The sequence below is a fragment of the Octodon degus genome, unplaced genomic scaffold (assembly GCF_000260255.1).
Source record: "Octodon degus isolate 3935 unplaced genomic scaffold, OctDeg1.0 scaffold00101, whole genome shotgun sequence".
NCBI lineage: Eukaryota > Metazoa > Chordata > Mammalia > Rodentia > Octodontidae > Octodon > Octodon degus.
The window spans coordinates 2861514-2871224 of NW_004524677.1; the positions used below are offsets into that span (position 1 = coordinate 2861514).

The 9711-nt window shown below is 34.4% G+C and overlaps 1 protein-coding gene across 4 annotated transcripts in view; it reads right to left on the reverse strand.

Moving 5' to 3' along the window:
* Positions 1 to 9711, reverse strand: part of Lrba (LPS responsive beige-like anchor protein) — a 752085-nt gene that overhangs the window by 144452 nt on the left and 597922 nt on the right. For all 4 annotated transcript variants that reach the window (XM_004638688.2, XM_023723655.1, XM_023723657.1 and 1 more), the window contains 2 exons: positions 5285 to 5425; positions 4055 to 4174 (listed from right to left, as the gene is read on the reverse strand). In XM_004638688.2, coding sequence (XP_004638745.1) covers positions 4055 to 4174; positions 5285 to 5425 — 261 coding nt within the window. The remainder of the gene's footprint in view (positions 1 to 4054; positions 4175 to 5284; positions 5426 to 9711) is intronic.

Genomic DNA, 9711 nt, shown 5'->3' on the forward strand with positions numbered 1-9711 from the left:
TATTCAAAAGGAAGTAGTGAGGAGGGAGAGAGCCAGGTTTCAGAAGAAATGTACAGGCTAGAGACAAATTTAGGAGATATATTAAATTCCCTGCCCTGAAAGAGAGCTTAAAAATCATTCTACGAAGTCATTGCAGCCCCACCTCCCCCAGCCATAACTTCATTATGTTTATATCTTATTATATGTTACTTATCAGAGTCTTAACTCTGGACAAAATAGTATTCTATGGATTAAAAACAGCATCCTGTATACCTGTCTTTCTCATCAAATATATTTTAGACAGTAAAAAAAAAACATAAAGTGAGTAATCTAATATTACTATACTGATAATGTTTATACTGCCCTGTTAAAACTTATACTTTAGTAATGTAGCTTTTCCTCCTTTTCCCCCCATAATTTTATTGAGAAACAAATAGCAATGAGACAGTTTCAAATCAAATTGGTAGGACAGTTGCAATAATTAACACATTACATACATTCTTCCTAGTGGTTAATTGCTGTACAAGATGCGGACATGATATCCTATTTACAAACACTATTAGAACAAATCCCTCTATTCATTAAGAGAATGCAACTATATATCTATCCTAACCATTTTGAAAACACAGCTACAAAATGGACATTCATCTATATCCCCTTTTTTTGGTTAAGTTCCCTTATTTGAATATTATAGGTGTGTTAACTCAGAAAAATATTCTAAAAAAGTCCAACAGTCCATAATAGTATTGGGTCTTCCGCTTCATTGGCAATGTCAGAAATTGTAAGGTAAAGCAGGACCTATACAGCAAGAGTTGTAGCTTTTGGGTCTGATAAGGTCAGTGAAATCCCCTCAGGATTTATGCTGAGATTCTGTACCTCAGATTGTAGAACCTTTGTGAGTGTCAGCCATGTGGATGAGTCACGGCCATTGCTTGGCCAATGTGCTCTCTGTAAAAGCCTGAGAGAATGTTTTCTCTCCATGTGACTCTCCTTAGGCATACTCTACATCATTGATCACTTTCCCCTTTGGCCCCATAATCTCCTTGATCAGAAAATTTGGGACAATACCAAGTTACATGACGTTACACTGTAAGTTCTCACTTGTCCTGAGTCTTAACTGACCTTGGAAGGCTAGGGCCAAAATGTTGGCTTTCCTTGTGGCCCTCCTTTTTCTCTAATTTTGGTCTGCAAACTTAGGTTGTTAACCATGCAGAAGACAAGCTTATTGTTATTACCATACAACCTAGGGTGTCAAGCTTAACCTCACTATCTGTCTAAATATCAAACATCTTAGGCATTACATGGAACAGGTATTTTTCATCAAGTATTGATATGTTGAACTTTAAGTCCCTACAGACGACACTGACAAAGGTTCTATGATGAAAAAACATTTAAAAATTAGAATATATTTTAAAAATAGGCATAAAAAATATGTAATTCTTATGTTTACATATAAGTCCAAAAATCTCACCATATACAACCTTGAAGCAGGACAGTCCCACAGCATTCCTTTTCCTGTCTCTTGCCTTCATTCTTTATGAACTCCCTTCTTTTTGAACAATCATCTACCTGAGAGACAGCACAGCACCAACTGGCATGTCATGACAAAGCAACCTGCATTCAGAAGACCAGAATGACACGCACTCCAAGCATGAAACTACTATTACAAATTACCATCTTCAGTGCACTTGCTTAGCTCACAGGTATCAGTATACATAGTTAGTCAGGGTGAGAATCTTTCCAAATAAATGCTAGATTCAAAAATCTTCTGGAGATTCTCAGGATCATTGCCTTGCCCATCTTCTACATATAACTGTATGGCTTGTCACTGTCATGTTTCCTAGCTCTTCTCCTTTCCCTCTCTTAATTATTTAGTCCTTGAGTTCCTGCTTTCCTTTTACTTGTATTATAACTTTCTATTTGTATTTCTTCTTTTGAGTTCTTATACTAGGGAAACTATACGATATTTACACATGTGCATCTGGTTTATTTCACTTATGAGTATATCTTCAAGTAGCATCCACTTCAATAGAAAGGCTTTGAGTTTATCATTCTTTATAGCTGAGTAATACTCGATTGTGTAAAAATACCACATCTTTTTCAACCATTCCTCAGGTGAGGGGTGCTTTTCCTTTTTTGAGCTCTATTACTTCTCTTTGGTACTTACTATTTTCTGCCATATGGTATAATTATGTATAGGTGACATTCTTTATGCAACTACAAGAAACTTCAAAACCATAGGCATACCTACACCTAATGGCATCTAACAGTTCCCTGCAAGAAGAGACACCATGACAAGAAATTTGTGTACTATGGAGCACAGAAGCAAAGTCTGGTGAGGATTATATTAGCTAATGAACAAAGGTTTCAAAGTTCTATAGTAGTGAATATGTATATAGATAAAAGGCTTTTAAATTTTACCTATCTATCTATCTATCTATCTATTAGTGGTGGTGGTGGTAGTGGTAGCAGTGGGGAACAGAACGAGGCAAGCATGCGACCACTCGGCTGTATCACAAGCCCTGGACAGGAGAGCTCTTATTTTTCTTTAGCAAAAATGTGATCCTTGACCATGCAGAGTCAGACATGTACACAAAACCAACAGGTAAAGAAGATTAGACTATGAGTGGAGACATGGTACTCAACCTATACAGAGAAAACTGACATTATTACAGACAATGATTTTCCGGATAAGATCCCCAAAGCAAAGACTGACAAACAGAATTACATTAAACAAATTTCTGCACAGCAAAGGTAACAATCAACAGACACAAGACAACCTATAAAAAGAGACAGAATATTTGCCAACTATTGATTCAACAGAGGATTAATATACAGAATATATAAAGGACTCAAAAACTTAACAATAAAAAAATAGGAAATACAATTAAAAACGATCAAGCGATCTGAATAGACACTTCTCGAAAGAAATAACACTGTCTCATTGCTGTTTCTCAAAAAAATTATAGAAAATAAAGAAATAACAAGCAGCCAATAAATGAAATAAAAAATGTTCATTATCATTAGCTGTTACAGAACTGTAAATCTAAACTATAAGTTATCATGTCACTCCAGGTCGAATGGCTGTAATAAAACAAAATCCTGACGAAGGTGTGAAGAAAAGGATCTGGTAGAGGCAATGCAAATTAGTACATCCATTATGGAGAACAGCACAGAGGGTTCTCAATAAAGCAAAAACTACAACTACCACATGTTCCAGCTACATCCCACTCCTGGGTACAGACCACAGGAAAAGGAAGTCAGTATGCCAAGGAAGAACCTGCACACCCATGTTCACTGCCATAGTATTCATAATAGCTAAAAGATGGCATCAGCCAGGTGCCCATGAAGAGGTGAAGGCCCAACAGAGCATTATCCAGCCATAAAGAATGAGACTGTGGCATTTGCAGAAAAGTAGATGGAACCGAAGCACATTAGGTTAAATGAAACTAAGCCAGTTACAGAAACGCAAGTACTACGTGCTCTCTCTTATACGTAAGCTGAAAAACTGACTTAAAAATAGAATGCAATTACTGGAGTGTAGGGATGGTGTGTGTCAGGAGAGGGGACATAAAGGGAGAGGCTGGAAGTCATCAGTGAACACTGTGCACATGTATGGAAATATCACACTAAATGATATTAATATGAACAGCCAATACGCTAGTAAGCAATGCAGAAATACAGCATTTCGAAACATCTATGCCTGAGATTTTTCTCACAGTATTTTTCAGAGAAAGTGTTTCTACTGAATTTGGAATTCTACTGAGCATTCTATTTTAAATCTTTTATATCTACACTTCTATATTTCTATTTAAACAAAAGACTGCAAACAGGAGGGGGAAATATCTACAAGTAGAACTAGGGAAGAGACAAACATTCAGGATATGGACAGGCATGTAGAGACAGACAGAAAAGAAAAATGGAGACAGAAATTCTATACAATGGTTCTTGGCCAAATGTTTAATTAAGGCCTCATCCTCTGAGGCCTAGCTTTAGTGAATGAGAGTGTACTGGAGGAGAGAGACTGTGTATTTATCGAATAACAAACACATTGTAAAATGAATCATTTCTGTACCTTAATATCAGAAGTGTCACGCTGACTGTTTCGCCACGCTCTGGAAACTGATGAAAAAGTTCTATCTGCATGATCAAATTTTCCTCCTTGCAAATTTAGGAAATAAGTTGTAAAAGGTTCCTAAAAAATAAACAGTTAAAAAAATCCATATGTTCTCTTATGCCTAAGAATGTTTTTATAAAGATGTACATCTAAATATTCTAATTACAAATAGGCATTAGTTACTAAAGTAAACTAGGAATGGAATGTTAGACTAAATTATTATATTAATGTGCATAAATTATTTTTGTTTCAGAACAAATATTTTCTAAGCATTTCCAAAATTTAGTATTTGTGACATTTTCTGAGATGTTCCTCCTCACCAAGAACAAATTATTAACACCATTCAGACATCACGTAGAGGCATTTTCTTCATAGTAGAAGGAAGTAGTCCAATGTATAATTTTCTTATCGTTATTACACAATATTAAATTTATGATTAAGAAAAGAAAAATGGCTGTAAGATTTAAAAGCCTCCTCTTAGCTGAAGAACATTTAAACACATATTAGTGGATAATGGTTTGAAATTAGTTAAGCGCTATAAATTACTTCTAGGATTTATGTCTGCCCATACCTTCCCAACAAGCTTAATTAATGATCTGATACTAATGCTTTCCAAAAGAAATTACTTTTTAGTAGATGAATAACCTTTCAATTTTATAGAAACATTTTTTGTTTAACCAATATATCCTCAATACACTGCAACACTGGTTACCTGCAGATACCTATCACTCCAATCGAGCAACTGAAGCTTCCAAAATACTATGTTACAGCTTTAGTGAAAGCTTACTTAATTCATACTGTAAGAGAGTAAATTTGAAAATAACTTGTACTAATGTGGTAAAACAACAAATATTTAAATAGGAAATTTAAGGGAAAATTTCACACAATTTTTTTTTTTTTTTAGAACCAGAGATTGAATTCAGGCCCTTGTACTTGCCAGGAAAGCACGTATTCTATTGAGCCATCTCCCCCGCCCCAATCCACAAAATTCTAAGTAAAACATTTTTAAGGCAATTATATCATAATGCTATAAAATACATACTAATTGACAGAAGTACTTACAATTAGAGCCACAACTTTTCGAAAGATTTTTAGCACTTAAAAAGATGCTGAAAATTGTTAATCATTATACATTCTCTAGAACATTGAATTTATTTAGTCATGGTTTATTATTTAAGTGGAACTTACTATTCTTAGCAGCCATGCAAGAACAAAACTTGCAGTTGAATAATGAGTACCATAGTGGAACTTTGGAACTTGTTCGTCTTCCCATGATTCAAAACGTTCTGCAAAGAATGCTGCTCTTTTTGGATTCAAAGCTCCTATTGGCTGCCAAAGAGAAATAAAAAAGAACAAAAATCAGAAACATAAATGTAATCGTCCTGTACTTTTTCCTTTCTTCTGTTATCCTACTAAAAGTTGTAAAAGAAAAATCTAAAAGTGTGTAAAATCTGAAACAGCACACAGGAGACTGAGGTAGGAGGGTTGCTAGGAATTTAGGGGCAGCAGAAGCTACACAGGGAGACCCTGCCTTAAAAAACAAAGAAGTACTATTTAAATTACTTTTCAAAGCAGGTTACACATAAGTAATTGGGTAGAGAAACCTGCTATTTCTCTGTAAATCTAGTTTCTGTTGCATAAGAATTTTTTAATTAGACTGTAACAAACTCATAGAGACACCTAAGGTGAGTATTAGTGATACGACACTTTAGAGAGTGCCTAAAAAATTGTAGCACATGAATTAGAAGCAACAACCAGAAACAATATCTAAGCTGGAGGACTGACATGCATTGGGTTCTGAGAAGAGAATGGAAGATAACTAGGATGGGGGTGGAGTTGCAAAGAGAGACTGCAAGAAAAAGGGATTAAGACATAACTAGAAATTTCTACTAGTATGAGAGAAGTCAGAGTTACTAACGTGTCTGTGTAACTATATGTATACTTATAGATACAAAAAGAATGGCAGACAGCTTCTCAGCTTACTGAAAGACAATACGGTACAACATGGCAGCACAGTTCCCTCCAGAAGCAGGAAAACAAAATGGGAGAAACCTAGGCTCGCTGGAATAATAGTAACACCCAGTCAGGAGGTTATTTTGGAAGACAAAATGAGAAAGTACACTACACTCTCACAAATCATGCCTGATTACATGCAATGAATGTTGTTTGTCTTAAGATGATCTTTCCGATGAAGGGCAGAAGAGTTTGAAGAAAATAATTACTTGTAAAGCCCCAAATACATTGCTTGGCACAGGCTTATGATGAAAACTTAATAAATATTAGTTGGCTTCATTTCCATTACTGCTGCTTTTATTATGCAGCAACTACACAAATCCATTACCTAGTAAGTAAAATTTTGTGATTACGCAAATACACGTTGTCTTTAGGAATAATATTCTTAATATTCTCAAAGGTGCCGAGGGCTCAAAAAAATGTTAAGTGCTTTAAATAACACTGTATTCTCTTAAAAATTATAATTTCTAGTAGGTTTCAATTCCTTATTTAAAATACAAATACCAAGTCACTGAAAAACAGATGAATGTACTTCGCTTAATAGGATGTAGAACTGCCTTTTGCTATGAGTTCCTTTCCCGTCATTTATAAGAAAGTATCTGATTATTCACAGGGGCAGTGCAAAACAAGAAAATAGATTGCCTCAATATGGACATATTTAGAAATACTGTAGTGACAATGAAGCAAGGTTCAGATCCAATTTTAAACATTTTTATGTTACAGGATTTTTAAGCCTCATTTTAAATTCATCTTTTGGCTACCTCTCTGAAATTACTTGGTAAGCAATTTTATCAGATTAGTGAATGATGTCATTCTCTTTCAGTCATTTGGTTCTAATCAATATGTATTTTATTTTAACACACTTTTAGACTATTCTATTACAAATAGAATTTTTAAAATCTTTACTATTGTAAGTGGATGTTAATGTATATTCTAATTTTAAAATGTTATCTTTTAAAGTGTTACTGTCTACAAAAAAGAACTATATCTGACTAAATGTGTGCCAGTTAAGAATGGAACTCTATCCAAGAAATTCTTCCTTTGTTACAGAACCAATCTACAGAGTCTCTAAATGTATTTTAGACTTTGTCCCTAAAGACTGAGCCATGCAAAAGGAAAGAAATAAAATCATTGAAAGACAAATTATATGAATTAAAAATAGAGTCAATGCTGCTTTTGTGTGATTCTGCAGCATAATAAGCATTCACTTTATCTGCTCCTTTTTTTATTATTCTCCAAATGAGTAACCCACAACCTCAAAAATCAATAGTTATACAATCACGTTTCTTGAATATAATGCTAAAACCAATTAGGATTGATTTCACTAGCATCTGAAAAAAATGGTATCATGCAAAGATCCATGTAGGTAGAACCCACAGTATTGATTCTGGCTGTTATTGTTACAGTTGGCTTCTGAAGCCTGTTGTAGGACAGCTATCAAGACATACCACATTTATTTGCAAGCATATAAAAAAGAAGTCCCCAAATAAAAGGTTAAAAAAAAAAAAAGACAAGTAGAGCTGTGCAATGACAATGATACACTATCAGCTTACTCAGAGAAGTTACAGTGGGAATACACACATTGAATTATACATTACATGAAAGCACTGATTTATTGTGGTAATAACATCCACCTCATTAAAAGATTCTGCTTTGCTGCAGTTGGAAGACTCCATATTGTTTACTGCTATAAATTAATGGCAGTGCAAAGACGACTGTGGAACCATCCTAACAATAGATCTGTAATGACAGTGCTGTATATCACAGCTTCCTCAGCAGCTTCATAATAAAATGGAGACAATGTATTGAGCTAATACATTCTACCATGCTGGCCCATATTTTTCTGACAAGTGCTTTAAAAGATGGGATGAATCCAACTCTGTTATAATGCTGCAAAGCATTTAAGCAAGAGTCAGTCATACACCAAAGTGCCCCTTAACATTTTAAAAACAGTGTCTAATCAGCATTTCAAGATGTTTATTCATCTCTGCAAAAGAACTAAAGTAAATGCTGACAGCTACTCTTACGTATACAATGTACTAAGGGTAACAGCTACTAAGAAATTCAGTAAGATGTCCTGCACTATCATCCTAACCTATGTTGACCTCGTTGCACAACCAAATGAGGTCAACGGGGATTTTTTTTTTTTTGAATCAGAAAAATTTCAAAGGAAGAAGACCAAAAGTGGTCATAACTTCTTGGGAAAAAAAAATAAGAATCAAGTATTGATTAGGAAATACTAAATGGTATAATTCAAATTCATAACCAAGCAAATAGATATAGCCCAAGGTTATAGAAAAATAATTTTAACTACCACAAAGAGCTAATAGAATTTAATAAAAGGGCTGGCAAGATAGACTAAGCACCTGCTTAGGCAAGCACAGGGACCAGGGTCCAATCCCCTGTACTACATGCTGCGCCAACTCTGCTCCCGAGCATGCTGAGCTGGCCACCAAGACTGGGCATGGTAGCACATGACAGTAATCCTAGCATTGGGGAGGCTGAAAACAGGAGGATCACTATGAGTCCAAGTTGCATAGTGGGTCCCTCTACCAAATACATAACTTAATAATAACAATTTAGAATTTAATAAGGTGTTTTAAATACTACAAAATAAAAAGATCTATTACGAGAGTATGAAAAAGAGGTTTAAATAAAATAGAATAACATTTAAAATATTACAACTAGCAAAAAAGCAGTATGTTTAATATCAAGGAAATAAGAACTTAGAATAAAGAAAAGACTTCTTTTTTGAAAAAAAGCAAGAAGGGGCCAAGGAGATAGCTCAGCGGCATAAGCGCAAGGTCCTGAGTTCATTCCCTGGCATCAAAAAAAAAAAAAGGAAAAGAAACCAAACGGTATGTATGAAAAGTCAAAATAATCACTGTGAAGTGCCCAGCTCAATCCCTGACCAAGTAAGTTATTAGTCACAATAATTACCGGTTTTTAACAACAAGAATGCAGTTATGGAAGATGTCTGACAAGATCATCCTGCACTGGTATCTATGTGCAATATAACAAGCTTCACAGGGTTTGCTTTTAATCATTACATTTTTTTAAAAGCACAAAAGTAGCAAATAGCAGCCCTAAGAACACAGAATCGCACCAATCAATGGAATTCCCCTACAGTAAGAGTATAAATGAAAGTAAAATTTCCAAAGATCCAAGCACTTATAAATTTTACTATGAGAAACATATTTAATGTCTAGCAATTACAATAATCTCTACCATGTTAATAAAAAGCAAACAATTCTGGTTTTTAGACCACTTGAAAGGCATACAACACTGTTAAACACTAATAAAAGCAAGCAATAAAGAGTGAAGGTGCCTGACTATTTTAAGAAATAATTTTCTTGTATTTTGAAGAGTAAAAACAAGAGCAAGAACAGAAGCAAAGACAGTAACAGCGTAACATGTAACAATACATATGCTACAGATTTTCAAAACAAGAATAGCTGATTAACAGTGATTGATACATTATCTATTTTTTTATTTTATTGAGAAACAAATAGCAATGAGAGTTTCAAAACTGATTAATAGGACAGTTTCAATAATTAATACATTGTACATCATTATCTTTTATTTTATTTTTTTATTTATTT